Genomic DNA, 19,797 nt, shown 5'->3' on the forward strand with positions numbered 1-19,797 from the left:
CGAAATGCGAAAACACCCGTGTACTTAGATTTAGGTGAGCGTTAAAGAATCCCAGTTCGTCTAAGTTTCCGGAGTCCTCCACTACGGCTTGCCTCATAATCAGAAACTAGTTTTGACACGTAAAACCCCATAATTTAATTTATAATGGGTTCTCTTTGTAACTCCGTACTACACTCAGGTAGATGATAATTTTCGCTTTCACGAACGTTTCAGCATGATGCGGAATTCTGGAAAACCGATTAACCATTGTCGAAATGTGCATAAGTGGACAGAGGGGGGTTGGCGGACTTGCGCTGCATCTGGCTTTCCGAGCCTTTGCGCCGGTCCCTTAGGCAACGATGTACTTGTTGCCTGCATAGACATATTGATGTTGATTCGAATTATCTGGCTCTACTCAAAGCTCCCGAATATTTTGCTCCCCCGTTGGCGTGAGGCAGAGGGAGCTATGCAGTTTTCCCACACGAAGACAGGAACCATTGTCTAAAGGCTGGCTTCAGAGACAATGTTCATTCCAGACACATCACGCGATCTACATACCCTTGTTTGAACACACGTAATCACCTGTTCTCTGTCTTTTTGTGAACCTGTGTCGTTTCACTACTATCATGTACAAGATGGTGGCATTCCTTCTGCAATTAACACCACAAATATGTCGAGAAACACGCGTCTTTTTTCGCCCCAATATTTATAAAGGGTAACCCACAATATTTACGACAATAAATGGTTACCACATGGTCTAGAAAGTTTAAAGCATTTCAGATAGCTTCAAGGGAGCTTCGATAAGAGTTATGTTGCTCCGTCTATGGATTTTGTCATCACCGTTAAGAGCAAGAGTAACTGAAGACAGGTCGCTTGTGTACTCACCAGTACGGCTATCCTACGCTCGGTTAGGTAGGTGAATGCTTTTCTTTGGTTTATGTTGTAGGCATGGCCAGGCACAAGCAGCGACTCAATCCAGCCACCCTCAGCACAGACCTACAAAAATGAAGAAGAATGAATCAAACATAAATCACGAAGAAGAACTTCATCAATTGTATCGCTGCACAAGAATGTATATTTACAGATATTTACATGACTGATTGCACAGGACCAACAGCAGTCAAAGTGGTGCGTATCAGTCTTCATTTCTTCTTTGTCATTGTCCTGACGCTGCCATCTTCGCCTGCCGCGGGGTCAAAATCATCCGAGCGTAACACTCACACCGGGCAGGTGAGAGTTAAGCACTAGCAGACGGGATATGAGATCTTAGCCGATCTGTATATCAGCTAAAGGGGCGAGTTGTAGGTCTAACAAAACAGACACACTTAGAAACGGCTCTTTGAGCTGGACTAGAAGAAAGCAAGCCGACGTCTTCCGCATACTGTTGAAGCGCGAAGGCGTTACTCAGCGCCGACAGATGATTACGAGTCGGCTACCCAAAACCATCTGTCCGGCAAGTCCCTGTGGCACCTTTGAGGCAATTTTCGCGAACGGCAATTTGCGTTGTCTAGTCCTAGTTCCCCTCCTCTCTACCCTGCTTCAAAAACACCACATATACATGCCAATAGGGGAGACCGCACCAGATTATTTTAAATCGTAATGCTTTACAACTTGCAAGGGCAAGCAAAGGGGGCAGCAACGTTTTATAGTCGACTTTGTGGAAGTGCATCTCAGAAGGAATGCGCTCTTTGACAAGGTTCAACTAAAAGTTGCCGCATTGCATGAACGAATGCTATCTCTTTCTTTGCCGTTTCGTTTCTGTGTAAAAAAAGATGTCCTAACATTTATCCCTACAGGGCGATTCAAACCCCTTGGACAAATGAGCACCCCGCACAGAAGGGGGTATCTTGAGATTTATAATTGAGCTACGGATCATGTTTCACCAATTCAAAACGCCAGGAAATTTCCTAGGCTCACCTTCTTGGGGTCTTCATACTTGGCCGCCTGAAACTTTTTGCAAGGTTTAAATAGCTCGAACTCTTCGATTGTCGGCGCGGCTTTGTTGAGAAACTTGGGGGCGTAGAACATTCCTTTCATGCCAAACGACATCGCAAGGGGAACAGAGAGGCCAAGCTTGGCCACTTCCCGAAGTAAATCCAAACTGTCGTTCTGTAAAAGCGTGAGAAGAGAAAGCCCATGCGGACGTGTTAGACACGTCCCAGCTACCGAAGAGCGCGTAAAAGTAGAACATGCCCGTGCTTCTATAGCGTGATATCTTAAAAGAAAAATTACCTCCAGGCTAAAAAAAGAACGACCTTTAGGCCGCTGCATACCAAAAAAACCATTCAGCTCAGCACGCTATCCAAGGAAATGAGTGTTCAAATTTTCGACAACTGTAAAAGGTGACCTGCACTTTAGAGTGTAAGACTTACTGTCTCTTGAACACCGTCGTTTGACTACTGCATGTACAATTTACCGGCAAGATTGTACGACCCTGCAAAATCACATGTTACAGCGAAATGCTGCGTTTTGCAGATTTTCTTTAATAGACATGCTCGTCTTTTATTGAGTCACTTCTGCCACCTATAGCTACGCTACTGCTTACTGTTCTCACTGAGTGTCTGTAAAGTTCAATACGCCACTTCAATACTTCGCTAACCTCTCCCATCCCCCCTTGCACTTTCCTAACACAAAGTCGTCAAAACTAAGCCTCGTAATCGCTACCTTGTGGAACATATCCATCATTAAATGTTGATCAAACTTCACCAAATATTCGCAGTCCCTTCATTCGATCTGGCAGATTTCTTTTCTTTGTCCTTCTCCTCAAGCACTACATCGCGTGAAACCCTTTTAGGCATATTCGCAATGTACATTGTAGCACATCCGGAGGATATATACATCCAAATGTTTGTTCGTGTTATGGTATGGTCTAAGGGATGATCGCCTCATCACATGCAAGCATTAATTACTCCCTTGTGACAAGTAACCCTAAAGTGAAATTTGGTAAAGGCATTTATTTAAAATGCATAGGTGATTATAAAACTTTAGGGCAACATTTATTTGAAGTGTAAGGGTTTTTTGTTATACTTCAGTCGATTGTGATTCATTATGTCCAGTACTTCCCCCACCCGCCATACTATCACAGTGCGCTTATCATGAACCTGAAGTCTTAAGGCCACATTAGTGCCTTTAGTTGCCATTTATATTGCTATTCTCTCGTTACGTTATATTGCAGCAGATTTCCTCATCACGTTTGCCACTAACGCCTTTAACCCTATGATCATTGCTGATGCTTCTTTGGTATTGCTGACTGTCTGTTCTTGCTCGGATGCGGAAACACGCGTATTTGCTTTTTATGCGGAACCGTAAGTGGACAGCTAGTGCAATCGGCGAATGTATGTTCGAAGCCGCAAAGGAAATGGAGGAGGAAGGTGCCCGAAGCTGAAGAGAACCGCGCGAAGGGTAAAGTATGGAGGAGCGCGCTGTTCTTGTGGCAAGGCAACGCCTCCTAGAGTGTCACATGTAAGAGGCTTCCCACTCAGAAAGAAAGGAAGAGGACGATGTACACCTATCGGTCCGAACGGCACGAGCCTTCGAGGCGCGTGACCCGAGTTGTGATCGAGAGAGAACCGGCACTGAGCTTGCATTATCGACGTGGCTCTGGGCCAAGAAGGTCGGAGCGTCAGCATCGCCATGGCGAGGGCAGCCAAGGAGGTTCGGTCATGTCTGTGACGCTGGCGGGCCAGGGTGTGGCCGTCGACCTCGGCGACGTTCGAGCGAGTCTCCTTGGACCTGCTGCAGCTTGTCAGGGCAGTGCCGGGCACTCCAGGAAGGATCCCCCTTCAGGGGTAGACCAGCACGTACGATAGACCCCGGGACGTCACGTCGGCACTCCAAGAAGAAGTAGCGGTGGAACTCGGAGTTAGGCCTAACCAGTGAGGCCGGAGTCCCGCATCATCGACAGAGTTCGAGACACAGGCATGTGGGACGGACGAGTTGACGGACCAACACAACGCGTGCGGAATCGGTGAGAGCACCAAGGATGACGAAGATCTGACCGGTGTCAGACTCGGAGGATACGCGTGAGGTCAAAAGCCTGTTAGAACGCTCCTTCCTCATAGCGTCACTGCCATAGGCTAGGGTTACCGGACATTCCCGTACAAAGCGCTGACTGATGTGACCGGTAAGTGGGGCGTGTTTAATGACTATGAAGTCGGTAGCACAAGTGCTAGTGCTTCATTGTGTTTTGGTTTGCATGAGTTTTCTTTTGAGTTTGGCTTACTTATAATCTGCTTGCTGTGCTGCTCTGCGTCTATCAACCCAACCTCTCGTACCACCCGCACGCCCCCGAGATCTGTGACACACGACATAGAGGAATATCCAGGTGACGTTGAGCGAAGGGAGAAGCAGAAATCAGGTGAAGCGTCGAGGAGGAGGAAGGTAGGCGGACCCGCGATAGGTTCACCTCCTCTGGCAGTTCCTACAGGTTTTGTCTGCGATACAGATGTACCAAGTTCGTCTCGTGATTCGTGATAACATCGTCCTCGCACGCTGTACGCTGTGTGTACGAGTGAAATCGTGAAACAGTGAGCCGATGACTGCTGCTCAAGCTCGTTTGCGCAAGGGAGGAAAGCGGAGGGAAAGTGCCCTATACCGTTGGGGGGGGGGTGAGAGGGGCGCTCTACTCTGGCGGCTGCTGCGTACGGCCCGGCCGGGTGAGCCTTGTCTTGAATACGATCTGCGATGGGGAAAGTGTAGACGTCTAGGTGCACCGAAGGCCGATAGCTTCGTGTGCGCTATAGCAACCATGCGCTTGCGCCCCACCCGCTTTCACGAAGTGAAACGTCACTGTAACTTTATTGTTACAGTATATACTTGAACGTAAACTTTTATTTTCTCTCATGTACCATTGTTCTTGGGCGAAAGCGTACTTCTGCTTCACACCTTTGCAGGCCCTAACAGAGTGTCCTTAACGAAATAAGCTGACCTGGCCATTGACAACATTAAAAGCCTTCTTTTCGAGAACCGACGCTTGTACGTATGTATTTCTCTTCGCGTTTTCAACTTCGTGATTTCGCAGGCGCATCTGAAGGACAGCACACTCACTGCCAGACCTTAGACATCCTTGGCCCATTGGTTGTTTGTTTTTCGTGTAAGCAACGTTTCTAAATTGATATACGTTTTCGAAACCATTTTTTTTTGTGCCTTGCAGAACATGCTTGGCTGCAAAACTCACTAGAAATCACCTTAATTGTTGTAAAGCCGATATGACGCGTTGGTGACAAGAACTTTATAGTTCTTATGGTATAGTTGTCGGCTAGTTGCCCACGTTAGTTTACCAGTGATCTGAAAAGTGGTCCTCACAATATGTATACTCATGACGCGAAAAAATATGCATAGTGTTTTTCTGCTTTTCAAGTTACTGCCTTCGTAACTGCATTTCCTCCTCTGTGCACTTTTACGATGCCATCCTTATCGTGGGAATTTTTTCCGGCCTCACGATTTCGGAACAACGTCAACATAGGAGAGCGGATTTGTCTGCCTGAAGGTCTATATACGAACCAGACCATGAGTATAGCAGCGACATAATACATGTAGATGCGATGCACATTTTGGAGTGTATGTGAGATGAAGTTTTCGCGTAGTGGATTATGAAAACTGTTAATTTTAGCGAACGCATTTTTCAGTGTACTGCGTTCATGCGCCTGCCCGTGAAATCGGCTAGACACGCTACCCCTCACCACGTGACCGCCGATTGCACGTCTACGGGACCGGCCCACCTTGCCCGGCAAAAAGGTCACACAATTTTAATTTACTACCTATTCTCTACGTATACAGAAGAGATTAGTATGTACCTACTGCAGTCAGGTTTCAAACAGTACACCCCTGGATTGAATAATATGCCGAATGTGGGTTGACTATTCAAACACTGCTAAACGAGCACAGTATAATTTTAATGAGATGAATTTTTCGTGTCCCTGTACGGCTGTCTCTTGGGACGGTTCGCTGTAGCATTTCATCCTTCTAATTTTTTTAGAATGTGCTGTAACATGCCACTTTGTTTCTAAGGTATATCTCGTGGTATATGACGATGTTGCCATTTTTTGAAAACGAGTCAAATAAGCATAAGCATCGGATAGCCAAGCGCAGACGCATGTACGTATCTAAAGCAGCAATATTTTGTGCGTGATACTGCACCCCACCTGCATCTGAATGGTACCAACAATATATATCAGAGACAAAGAATTCGTTTCAAGAACAAGATAAGAAATTTCGGATAAAACAGCAGGATTGTACATTCAACTTGTTTATAGCCCGATGTCGGAGAAGTTTTCCAAAATTTATGAACTTCTACGTGAATGAAGCACTAAAAAACGCTCATAAACAATTTCGGAAAAACGATCAGAATTTGCGCAAATCAAAAAGGTCTTCGAGCGCTTGCTTCTCGTAGACACGTGTAAAATGGTTCGGTGCAAGAAAATTTCACTGATCGCAGCGTAAAAATGAAAGGAACATTAATAGACTGTCTACAACACTAGATGGCAGACTCCAAGAAATACTCACATGTTGCAACATAGGCTTCTGCCGTAAAGTCAAAAGGAAAATGTGTATTAAGCATTTTGTTTCTGCATTCCCTCGATAATTTTGTCGTCGTTTCTCTTCTGATAAGTTGCTTTACGTTGCACAGCAGAACTAGAGCAGCACCAAGACAACCGTCGGTTATTGCGAAACGTTTACTTTGTTGCAGATAATCCAAAACAACAACTTTTTTAGAATACAAACACGACTAGTTTGTGTGCCGTATCCAATTCCCATTTGAAACTATGACTATTTGCCTACTAGAAATAATTACGAGTTTTTCCTGTTTCTAATACTTGGGTAAGGGTGCAGAAAGTATTAACAATTTTGTATAATCTCTTCAAAAGGAATGAAAGAAATAAACAAAGAAAATCCGACCAAGCAGTCATGCCGAACACAGGAAAAAAAGGAAGACAAGCTTTTTTAAGAAAGTAATTACGCACCTGAAGGAGTATATTTGTTTCGTGGTTTGCTGTTTCAGTGCGTAATTCCGCAGGCAATAGGGCTCGCGTAGGGAAAAACCTATCAGTCTAGAATTTTTCGCAAAAGCAATTTCAGCCCATCCCAATTCTGGCCATAAGTGTTAGCGAAGGCGACCAGCCAATTGCAGGGCCCACTTAAAAGCGTGACGAATGAAAACATCAGCGCATACGGGCCCAGAGCTTGCCACCGGCCCTTATTTATGGAGAATGCACATAGGGCTACACACGAGCGTAATCAGAACGGTGATATGAGTAAGTGAACTACTCGGCCAGTGAGCAGCAGTAGCCACTACAACTGTCAGCAACGCCTAGCCATGGTTTGTCTGTAAAGTTCCAGTATAACAACGAAATACAATTGTGCTTGGCCATTCTGTAACGCAGATGCCGCTATGCCAGCTTTGCCTTGAAGTCACGCTTTAACTACACTCTGAAGTCTGCCAAAAGTCGTACCACGGTGTGTCCGTAAGTCTTCCAGTGCCCGTCGCCTGGTAAAGGCTCAGCCATAGCAACAGGAATTATACGGCAGTTAAGGAAATCGCTGACCGAGTACGAAAGGTGCGCGATGGAGATGAACATTGATGGTGTGAAGACTGTCCTGCAAATACCATTAAAACAAAGAGAACGACTAATTAGCTTCACTGATCAACGTTATAACTAATCGAAACGTATACGCAGGCCAAAAAGAAGTAGGCGTGAACATTTCAACAGAGGCGATAGTTACTACAATAAACCATGCAGTGTTTTTTTCTGAAGAGTATGACTTCTTTGCTGGCTTCCCATGGTTTGGCCTATCGTGGTATGTGCCTATCGTGCCCGCAATTCTAGAAAACACAGAAAAGCTGAACCAAGTGCCTACACTATAGACAACGAGGTCGACCTTATTGCAAGTGAATTACGATAGGATTGAAGTACGAAACGAGTAAACAATCAACATAAATAAGAAGACAGAAATAGACACAATAAGGAGGTACAATAAAAATTGGTTCATCAAGAAATTTGAACCACCATGCGCATACCTGTTTGACCATGTATATCCCGTCTTTATTCATTCAATGACTTCTCACGTTTTCCACACTTTGTATTACTGTAATGACCAACTTTTTGCTATTTTTTAGATGTACTGCCCCCCTCCCCTGCACTGTTGTGTATTAACATGGGCGATCCTTTAATGGAATAATAAATGATGACGATGTACATCGACCTTGCCTTCTTTAGTCTCGCCGCTTCGTGACTCTTGTTGATGAGCACAAGACCAAGATTGTGGGGTATGCCATCCGAGATGCAGATCGTGTGAAGTTTCTTTAATTTCGCTTTTTAATTTCTCTGGAAACATTTTAGATTTTGGCTAAAAAACTCTTTCATTAGCTTTGAGATAAAGCTCTTTTCTAGCACGCAATCACATTATGACAACATGTACTTTCTTGTGATCACTTGTGTTAGGCTGACAGTTTGCACAAGGTTAGGCCCAGTAATAAGTGACACTTGAATGATAGGCCGGAGAAACAATATATAGAGGACCGGGATTGTAGCTAAAGGAATGTCTCGTTGCTTACCCTACGCTGGGGGATGAGAAAATGGGAAGGTAAAGGAGGGAGAGAAACACCGCGTAGAGGAAGGTACTCGCAAAAACCAGTCATTTTGAAAAGGCACAAAAATGCCTCCACTGCCTGCTGTGTTTGCCAGAAGAAACAGAATGTGGTCCACATGGGCTCGTTCCGTGCTATCTTCATTGCCACTTTAACGGCGTGCGACCCGCATGAAGGCAGGCATTGATTTCTTCCTGATATATCTGTCTTTCCTTTTAAGTATATGCTAAGTGCTGTGAACAATGATATTCTTCGAAAAAAAAAGATGAGGACGCACAAAGGCTATAGGTAATAAGCGTAAAAATGCAGTTTCCGCACCTGCTGCTTCAATGAGAGTTTGACTATATTTAGGGTGTTTTTCTTTCGCAATGCTCTTGCACCGTAGAATAACCGTACACGATGAAGTTTGTAAGAACACAAGATGGTCACATGTAAATAATTCAGTGACAAATCAGCAGTAAACCTGCCAAAATATCTATTTCTCAAAAAGAGTTGCCTAGATCCACAGTGGTCCGTGCAGATGTGTGCCGCATGGCATACGCACATTCGGATGAAACAAGAATATGTTGGCACTAGACCGTTATTTGTCAACATGCGCAGTTGTTCATGTTATTATGCAAGAGTGAGTTTCGAATTTTTAGTAAGCTCTGCAATGTCAGCGGTATCTATTTATTTATTTCACGTACTTTCAAGGCCCGAAGGCGTTACAGAAAGGAGTGGAGTCAAAACAAGAAGTAATGCAGTAAAAAATAAAAAATACAAACAAGTATTAACAAAAAATTTACAAAAGATATTAACAAAAGGCATTCTGAACGGCGGTTTTGAAGTTAGTAGGGTCGGTGATGAGTGCGATTGAGGCGGGAAGGCGATTCCAGTCCGTGCTTGTCCTGGGGATGAATGAGTCACTGTACCGGTTAGTACGGCACAATGGCACCCCGATTTTAAGGCTGTGGTCAGTGCGGGCAGAAATATATGACGGAGGGGTAAGAAGGGTCTCTTTTAAAAGGGGGTTCAAGTGAAAAACTTTGTGAAAAAGGGAGAGACGGGAATATTTGCGGCGTGACGAAAGATCAGGTAAGTTAAGAGTTCGTTTCATTGAAGAAATACTTGCATAGCGAGAATAATTAGATAATATAAAGCGTGCACTGCGGTTTTGAATACTTTCAAGAGAAGAAACTAATGACGACTGAGTCGGATCCCAAATGGCTGAAGCATATTCCAATTTGGAGCGAACTAAAGTTTTATAAAGGGTTAGCTTCAGGGAAGAAGGGGCAGAGCTAAAATTACGGCGTAAGTAACCAAGCATGCTATTAGCGTTTTTAGTAACATAGTCAATATGCGAGTGCCAAGAAAGGTTATTTGATATGTGAAGGCCCAGATACTTGTAAGAGCTAACTGACGTCACAGGTGCACCATTAATAAAGTAGGTGTGCGTGGCAGTGTTACGAGATATACGCATGGCCTTGCATTTATTTGAATTTAGTTGCATGCACCAATTAGAACACCACTCAATTACGCGGTTAAGGTCGTCCTGCAGCTCTTGGGAATCTGAAGGATTAGTAATTTTACGGTAGAGAACACAGTCATCCGCGAAAAGCTTTATGGAAGAGGAAAGAACGCAGTTCGGAAGATCGTTAATATAGATTAGAAAGAGAAGTGGACCCAGGACTGACCCTTGAGGAACACCTGCTGGTACGTTAGAAAACCGAGAATTACAGTTATTAGCGTTTACAAACTGCGTCCTGTTAGAAAGAAAGTTTTTTATCCACTCGAGTACATTTGCGTCCAAGTTAAGTTGAGACAGCTTAAGCAGAAGTAAATCATGGGTCACAGAGTCAAAGGCCTTCGCAAAATCAAGAAATACGCAGTCAATGTCGGTACCTAGATCAGAAATTGCAAAGAGATCATTAGTAAATGTTAAGAGCTGTGTTTCACAGGAAAAGAACTTACGGAAACCATGTTGACAGGGGTTGAAAAAGGAGTTTGATTCTAAAAACTCAGCCAAATGTGAATATATTATATGCTCAAGAATTTTACATGAAATGCTAGTTAGTGAGATAGGCCTGTAATTGCTGGGTAAGTGTGTGTTACCTGATTTATGAACTGGAATCACCTTTCCCACGCACCAGTCGTTTGGAAGAACAGACTGCTGTAATGACTGAGTGAAAATGTGTGACAAGATAACAGCAGAAAATACATCAGTACACTTCAAAATTTTTGAGTTCAGGCAGTCTGGGCCGGCAGAGGAGGACGTTTTTTGATTGTTTATTAGGCAGCTAACACCAACCCAGTCAATAGAGATTGGATCCATAGGCGAAAAACCAGAATTGGATAAAACCGGTAATCCACTAGGCATTGTGGTAACATGTGAAGAGAACACATCATTAAATACATTACAGCATTCTTCAGGAGCAACAGGTTGATCGTTTGGGTATGTTAATTGGATTATTTTGCTTGGAGTACCGTTAACTATGGTCCAGAATTTACGAGGATTAGTTTGCAAGATGGACGGAAGGGTAACAGAATAAAAATGCTGTTTCGCACTAGCGGCGGCTGTGTTGTAGTCACTTTCAGTGAGGTAGTAAGCGGACCAAGCAACGTCACTGCATGAAGCTTTTGCGCGACGAAACAACCGCTTTTTTTTGTTACGTAGTCGCTTCAGAAAGGGGTTGAACCAAGGGGACCGTGGCTTGCAAGAGACTGTTCTTTGCGGTACGAAACGTTCGATTAATGACAACAATTTATTTTTGAAAATGCACCAGTTTTCTTGAACACAGCGCTGATCGCAATTAGCGATGTAAGAAGCTGCGAAATTTTCCATTTCAGTGGTAATGGAAGCCAAGTCGGCTTTGCTGTAATCGCGGATCACCTTCGTAGTTTTCTTTACAGGAGCCCGTGTATTGATATGAAAAGTGAGTGCAAGGTGATCACTTACGCCTTTTATGTAAAGAATTGGGGAAACTGTGTCAGGGTTCGTAGTGAGAATCAGATCTAGTATGTTAGATGAGGAAACAGACACGCGCGTTGGTTTCAGTACAAGCTGGGTGAAGTGGAAATCCAAACAAGTGTTTATAAACTGGGTACTCTGAGAAGACTGGGACGTTGCCGTGTCGTTACGCCAAATGATATCGGGAAAGTTGAAGTCACCAAGAAGAAAAAGGGGAGCGTTAGGGTATCTGACAATTAATTTGTTCAATGCGTCGTGAAGGTCATCGCAAAATGACGTCGAAGCAGTAGGAGGGCGATAGCATGTGCAAAAAATAACATCTCTGTTGTCGAGTACAACGCGCACGCAAACAAGTTCAAGTGGCGTTTCTATGGAAACTGAGCTCGATGTGAGCGTTTCAGTAACCGCAATCAAGACACCTCCACCTGATCGCACACCACGATCGCAACGATAACATGAATACAGTTTTTCACAATCAAAAATTTCGCTATTTTTTATCCGAGCCGAGAGCCATGTTTCAGTGAGACATACTATGTCAGCAGCGCATGAATCAATCAGCGAGGACACCGCAGCACGTTTATTTAGTAGACTTCGCACGTTAGTGACAAAAACAGATATGGTGTTATTAGATTGCGCATGTGCTAGCTATGTCGAACCATTTCCTTCGATAGCTTGACGCGACCGATCAGAAGAGCGTGCTGCACGTGGCATGCTGACTTCGCATACATTGTCAGTGGTAGAACAGTAAACGTAGCACTTCTTGTTCAAAAATAACTTATTTAGCCGTATTGAGTATGTCTGTCCTGATGCCTTAGCAAAATCAAGCAGCTTTTTCCTAGACTGGCGCGTTGCTCGGCAGAAATCTTGTTATAATGTTTTCATTCTTTGGGCTGGTTTTAACATTTGCTTTGTTTATCTCCTTTTTAAATGAAATTAGGGGCGCACGTATCTTGTAAATAAACTTAGTTGTACGTTCTCGCTGTTTGACTCCATGAATTCCTTTTCACCATCTGTATTATTGCGACCACACACATTTTGTCAACTAACCCGGCATGAGACTTTGCGGGGAAGACTGTGCTCTCTCTGCATAGTGCCGCAGTCACACCGCCATACTGAGTCATGAAGAATAAAAATCTAACTGTAAAACGTGGCACTTGGAATGAAAGCAATAAGCTTGATGAAAATATTGATATTCTTTGTCATCCACAGTTCAGTTAGTGCATAATAAAGTGCGATGATAAATACGAAGATGAGTACAATGACAGACGCGCAGATAATTTTCTCAATCTCGAAGTTTTATCTCACAGAACAAGGTCATTATTTATGCAGCATGAAAACTGTTTGTCTCTTAAGTCGTTGTCTCTTAAATCAGTTGTGGCATTTAGCCCGAATATACTTACTGAGCTGGAATACTCGAAAAGGTATAAGTTACTTACACTGGACGTCAGTACGCATAATTGTGTGGTTAAAAAAGTTTCGCAAATAAACATTTCAATTAATTGTTTTAGCGCCCATATTGATATACACGTATTGAAGTCAGTAATATTACAAGGCATTCAAGGCTTGGCATTACAAGGCTTGGAACGAAGTTTGAGACTAGCACCAGCTTCGAGATTTGCGCAGTTAAACTTGCCCTAACAGTAAACCGTTGTTTTAGGTGCTTCTTTATCAAAGTGCCTTTTCAATCAGTGAAGCTCAAAAGTTGCTGGAACACTTATGCATTTCGTCGCCAGCTCTGGGAACGCATATCTTAAAATAGGGGTCATGCATAGCAGTCGTTCGAAGAGCAGGAGAATTTAAGAGCCGCAGCTTACAGTTCGAAAATTGTAATGTTTGGCGTAAAATAATTAGTTGAAAAGCTAGTTACGAAACCTTTACTATTAGCACAGTACTAACATTCGTTTCTCGTGAAAATAAGGTTTGTCTCCGAGACTTGTCTGGCTCAAGTAGAACTGTGCTACATCTCACGGATGATTTCTTTTAAAACTCTGTTAACGAAACCATAAAACATGGCGTATTGCGTTAAAATGTTATTGAGTTTGTGTAGCCTAGCACTTTACCATCAGTTTGCGGCTCTGGAGACATTAACGGTTAGGCAAGTCACAAACACTTCGAAAACCGCAGGATGCAGGAAAATGCCTCGCTTCTCAGAACAGGAGTGATTTGCGACATCATACCTTTACTTCAGTGGTGCTTGTCATTATGTAGTGATGCAATGAGTTCAATATAAACCTTTTTGCAGTAAAACAAGCTCGATGGCCGTCGTCATGATCAGGCAAACTAATTAGACATAAACGACACCCCCTCTCTATGTGTCGCCTGATGCCATAACCAGAACCTGCTTAGAGTCATTCTTTCGACGCCGGGTAAATATCTGCAGAACTATTTTGGCGTTGGCAATTATGTATTAGAGCCAGAAAGACCATGAGCATAGTAGGCTGTACATAATGATGGCGTTGAATAATCAATCCTACTCCATCACTCAGTTTTATTCACTGTACTGAACAGGCACATCATATTCTCTGTATCACGAGTCAGGGAAGCTTCTTGAAATGTCCATTATTGGTAACCAGTCAGGTATATGGATGAATACACGGTTTTCTTCTGACGATAAGGTCATTCTACATGACACGCTGTGGGTTTGACATATCTGCATTTCGGCATCTTGTAACCACTTCCAGAAAACAAACGGTCTCATATGTGTCCTTACGAATCGACAGAGATAACAAAAGGCTTGTCTATACGAGAAATGAAGCAATGATTAGTTGGAGATTAGATTATATTAGTGGTACAGGCGTAGTTAGGTGCCACAAAAGTGGTAAATTGCGCTGCACCCTGTAAAGGGTTCACCGCCATAAATAGCAAATCGCCGAGGGAAAGCCACCGTACGGCACAACTCAGGGAACTAGAGCAAAATCGCTAGGACTATGCAAGGCTGACGCTAGGGAATGGTGTCAGGATGGAGGTGTGCCCAGCGCAGGGTACGTAAAATTAACGCTACAGCATCTATATAGTTGAAAATCAACACCATTGCAGGATACGCTGCTCTATCTCAGAAAACAGCCCTCCTGGCATCTCGTTCTGTAAAGAAAGGCTCAGCCTAGTGCAACAAAAAGAAAACAAGGTCGAGGTAACTGCGCGTGAAATACAATACGAGTAAGTTGGGAATTGAGTAAATAATCAGCGCAAAGAAAAGACAGAAAGACAGTATAGCGAGATATAATCAGCGCTTAAGAATCGAATAATGTCAACTACGATATACGTCGACCTTGTTTTCTCCAGCGCCGACACTTTGTTGACCCTTCCTTTTTTTTCTTTCAGAAGTAGTACAGTATTTTATGTTATTATACTTCTTCATTACCTGGATTACGCCTGATTGGCGCAGTAAACTGGCAGGTAAAATGGAAAAGCAAGATGGATTAATTCTTAGAAAGTCTTTAATTATCTTTTAAACTGTTGGTTGTATGGCAAGTGTTCCCACTTACGACTTGTGATCCGTACATTCGCCAGGTACGTCCAGTTGGAGCGAATTATGAGGATGCCACCAGTCTCCAGACTTGCACTCTGAAAACGTCCGCCTGAATAGACTCTCATTACAGTTATCTTTTTCTTTAAAGAAAAATAAAGCTGCTTTGTTTAAGAAGTAAGTTGAACAAGTGCGACGCGCTCATCTCGAAATTTCCGCTACTTTTTAAATGTTTTCTAACAAGTTGTGCCTGGAGGGCTCACTGGCTTCATTTCGTAAAATTGTCACACGAATATGTGCCTTAATGTATTTATTCAATGTGTGGAGTATTGAAGTTAGGTTAGCTTCTCAATCACGTGTTTTCGCTCATTTTGCAAGTGATGCAGCATGTTCCGAGTAATTTGGCTCCATGAGTGGTTGTGTACCATATATTAGCGGCGATTAAAAAAAAAAGACATGTTAGCTTTACAGTAGAACAGCAGGCATAACCCGCTGAGAAAGGGTGAGGTGGATTCTGTGCGTCAGACTCACGTCATCAAGTTCACAGCGCTGAAGTCGGGTATCTGAGGATCCAGATATAATCCTAAGACGTAGTAAGATGGCCTTTGGGGTGAAGTCTTCGGTTTCAGATGAAGATACACCGCCTGTTAGCAATAAAGACGGGGAAGATATTTCGCCTCATTGCACAACTACACTGTTTCACTGCTGCTATGCAAGATACGTGTCTGGGTTACTTCAGAAATATTTACCGAATGTGCTCTCGCTAGATAGCCAATAAAATGGCTAACTTAGTTATTATATTTGAAATATAATAAACAAGGTACTGAAAATCCTAATGGAGCGACTTTTGCGCATGGCTTGGCTTCGCGAAATGTACTCTTTAACCCTTGTAATTCTTCCGCCATGGCTGTTTAGTGGCTGTGGTGTTGGGCTGCTAAGCACTAGGTCACGGGATCAGATTTCGGCCACGGCGGCAACATTTCGACGGGGGCGAACTGTGAGAACACGCTTGTACACAGATTTAGGTGCACTTTAAAGAGACCCAAATGGTCCTAATTATTGTTGGAGTCGCCCAGTATGGTGTGCCTCATAATCAAATCGTCGTTCCGGCACGGAAAACCCCGTAATTTATATTAGCCCTGATTTTATCGAAGTATCTCGTGTTTTACACTGAGTGTGATTGCAAAAAAATTCAATAAAGTCCTGGAAACTTACCACATCACGTAACGCAGTATTTGTAACACGCCGGAGCGAATTTCTAGTTGTTCATAAATCAACAAAGCAAGAGCTAGTTTACTGCTACACTAATATACGCTTAACTCAAAGAACATTTGTTCGTTTTGCTGCATCATAATCAGTCAACAGGTTGCTCTAATAATTCTTCATGTTAAACTGTGTCACAATTGCAGAGCTACGGTCAATTTCGCAGCACTTTTCGTAGCTGTAAGAAAGCTCATACACGGCTCAATTTGTTTTCCACCAGCACAATGTAAAACATCATCTTTATTTATAGATTGCACCCTTTGCGCTAAGCACTGATAATGTCTGTTCATTCGAAACGGCGCCTAGATACGTCTCTGTAGTTATGGGTCTGTGAAGTGAGTCAGCGATACTTTTTTGAAGGGAATGTGCGCTAGCGACTTGAAAAATTGTGAAGTTGAGCTCTATTGTGCAACAAATAAAATGCCTCTTCTGCATTCTTTAGTCAAACATCACTCACTTCCAGCGAAGTCACAAAGCTAACTCTATATTAAGAGCCGTTGAAATGATATACTACATTTGACGCACTATTGAATTGTGTCCCTTACATTAACAGTATGAAAGCTCATCTCCACAATGACATTTATACTGATCTAATTAGGCGCAATTCAGCACTCCCCCATTTACGCACACACCCACACACGCGTACACTCAAGAACGACCCCGCCACCCAGGGCTCAATATACCAGTTGTTTATTCAGCAAACGGAACCGCCCGAACGAACATAGCATTTAGCCGGGTGTGCTGCCGCTGCGTCTGCTTATCGCAATCATGAACCGCCGCGAGGGAAGCCCATCTCTGGCGTAAATAGGAAGAGTTAACGCTGTGGCGCTGCCCTGTCGCTATTTAGGCGGCAGGTAACACTGCTAAACGCCGTGTTCGGTGATACGCAGAACGTTTGGAAGTACTGAAATCATTTTTCGTGAGCTGTCTTGTCAGCAATTTCTTTCTTCGTATTACGCGAGCATCTGCGATAAGCGGGAAAAAAGTAATACCTAATAGATAAAGTTAGAAGCGATTTATCCGGACGTTTTGCAATCTGTTTTACAATTTACTAATTGGAATGTTTCGTCCAACTTCATTGCTTCCTAAGTTGGTTAATTATTCTTGACCGGGTATGCAATTTAGCAGAAGACAAAAAAAATAGTTTGACTTACTCCATACAATAGTCAGCAACATGCTCTTGGTCACATGGTCTTAGAGTAAATCGGTATACTTTTAAACTCTGGCTAACGTTAGCTTGGACACCCTGTTTAGCTATGAGCCAAATGAATACGGTGTTGGCGGCTAGCACACCTTCGCTGTAGCTACACAGTGCGGGTGTTTGCGAAGCTAAAGCGGCGTGGAGCTAATCGAGATATAAGTGTGATTCGTGTTTCTTACTGAAGCTCGTTACTGTAATGGCCCACCTAATATAAATGTGGAGGTATGTTGGTCTTTCGTGTATTCGTTTTTTTCATTACAAATAAATCGACTCATACAAAACACTGCCGTGGCAACCATGAATTTAGAAGAAAGCTGCGACATGGGAGCTGGCGAGTTTTAGCACATCTCATGGGAGTTGGCAATGGGAATTTAGTCGTGTGCAGCGGCATATTCGGTGGGCCCCATCGATTATCCGTCCCTGACAGTCCCGAACTGCCCTGGGTGGTACTTTCAGCTCACGAGCGTTTCGTATGCAGGTTGTGGGACAGTTTGCGACTGCAAGGACAGACAGTCCAAGAGGCCGACCAGTGTGCCGAATATCAGACGCTATAGGATTCTTAGGCGCACATAATCGAAGAGGCCCACTGGTGCGAACGCAGCTATTTTGTCGGCGACTATCGAGCGGCTCCTCGCGCGATTGAAAGTGCATCGGTGTATACGCGCCACTAGCCCTGTGGGCTGCCTAATCTGCTTATCGAAGTCTGGAACCACCGTGGAGGAAGCACACCACTGGTCTAAATCGCTGTCCTGTCACCTTTTAAGCCGGAGCATGTGCTTTTACTTTATAAGTGGACAACTGGGAGCACTGGAATTGTGGGGCAGGGTTTTGAGAGAATGCTTGTTTATATCTGGAAAAAATCACTCTAGTAAAAGCCTCTTACAATACTATATTACAGCATCTTTTATTATTTACAACATTTCTATTAACTATTGAGAAAAAAGGGCGTTTAGTATGAGCTCTTGTGTCACTCCGAATAATACACTTATGTTGCGAATAAATGGTTTTCTTGGTGTCTACTTCGCCTACGTGACGTAGGTTTTCATTAAATATAAAGTGATACCACGGACTTCTTAAAAAGAGATATTTTTGTTGTGCACAATCGGAGACCTTTCTAAAATTCAGAAAGATACCAAAAATCCGTCTTCACTTTCCTGTGCTGTCGAGGATTCCGAGCCAAGCGGCTTCCAAAAAATTACCTCGTATTTTCGGCACGTGAAGCCCCAGAATTTAACTTTATTTTAACAAATAAGTTGGTGGTCAACTTAGACGCTACACTTTAATGTCATCTTCCCCAGATGTAGAGCTGCCTTTAAACGATAAGATGATGGGCAGTATCTCACACTGATCAGTGTCAGCCAAAAACACTACGTGTGGACACAACAACTGAAACTAACCTCCGGAAAATGCACTTACTACAGAAAAAGATCGTACGTATTGTTGCAAACGTGCCATATCACAGTCACAGTGAGCACCTCTTTAAACAATACAACATACCTACATACAATGTACTCTCTATACAACCGCTCTCTCCTTCGTATATGGCACTCAAACTCAAACTCTGAAAACCGCGTTCTTAAGGAAATTGCTTGTCTGCAAAAAAATACAGCTACCTATATCACCCGTCACGGAGAATATTGGTCTATACCCCCCTCAACAACCAACTACGGTTTGCGAATGACGGAAAATAAGTTACCCAGACTGCTTAATTCACTACATGACGCTGGCATCGACATCATTACCTTAACACGTTCAGAACTATCGTTACTTATCAGAACCTTCTCCTAAATAATGAATCAAGCGTAATTTCTTTTTCACTTGTATTCACATGTCTTGTTAAATGTTTGTAATGGCATAATTTTTGCTCGTCCTTTTCTTTCTCTTAAATATTCCAATAATAATGAACCATCTAGTCTTTTCACCTTTAATTAGGCATCGTCAAGTGTACGCAATTTTCACTTTTATTTGCCTATTGCCAAGTGTATGTAATGTGGTGGTGCGTACTATCTGCATTGCTTTTATTTGTCCTTCTCCCATTTCTTTGTTCCTTTTTTGTTTGTTCCGTTATAGAAAATTCTCTTGAATTGATTGATGATTGTAAATAATATTCATATGTAATGTTCTTTGCGTACGGTCGATTGCGCTACTCACTGCCACCATGTAACACGGGGGCTAAGGGCACCTCAACCTGCCTCATTGCAGCTTTTATCTTAGCCCCCGTCATTGTATTTTAGCAATGGAAATAAATAAAAAAAAAATAAATAAATAAATAAATAAATAAAGAAAGAGAAAGAAAGAAAGAAAGGAAAAAGTAAGAAAGAAAGATAGGAAGAAAAGGATGTCGTTTTACTATA

General features: G+C 43.0%; 1 protein-coding gene and 1 long non-coding RNA gene across 2 annotated transcripts in view; one reads left to right on the top strand and one right to left on the bottom strand.

The window, feature by feature from the left end:
- LOC135898923 (uncharacterized) overlaps nt 1–19,797 on the bottom strand; it is a 78,404-nt gene that overhangs the window by 9,758 nt on the left and 48,849 nt on the right. The window contains exons 9-12 of the mRNA XM_065428174.1: nt 15,511–15,623; nt 7,431–7,575; nt 1,897–2,088; nt 865–975 (exon numbers count right to left, since the gene is read on the bottom strand). Coding sequence (XP_065284246.1) covers nt 865–975; nt 1,897–2,088; nt 7,431–7,575; nt 15,511–15,623 — 561 coding nt within the window. The remainder of the gene's footprint in view (nt 1–864; nt 976–1,896; nt 2,089–7,430; nt 7,576–15,510; nt 15,624–19,797) is intronic.
- On the top strand, nt 971–6,493 carry LOC135898938 (uncharacterized). Its single transcript, XR_010563459.1, has 3 exons — nt 971–1,107; nt 5,000–5,071; nt 5,607–6,493. It is a non-coding gene; the product is annotated as an uncharacterized lncRNA (long non-coding RNA).

The sequence above is a fragment of the Dermacentor albipictus genome, chromosome 10 (genome assembly GCF_038994185.2).
Source record: "Dermacentor albipictus isolate Rhodes 1998 colony chromosome 10, USDA_Dalb.pri_finalv2, whole genome shotgun sequence".
NCBI classification, from domain to species: Eukaryota; Metazoa; Arthropoda; class Arachnida; order Ixodida; family Ixodidae; genus Dermacentor; species Dermacentor albipictus.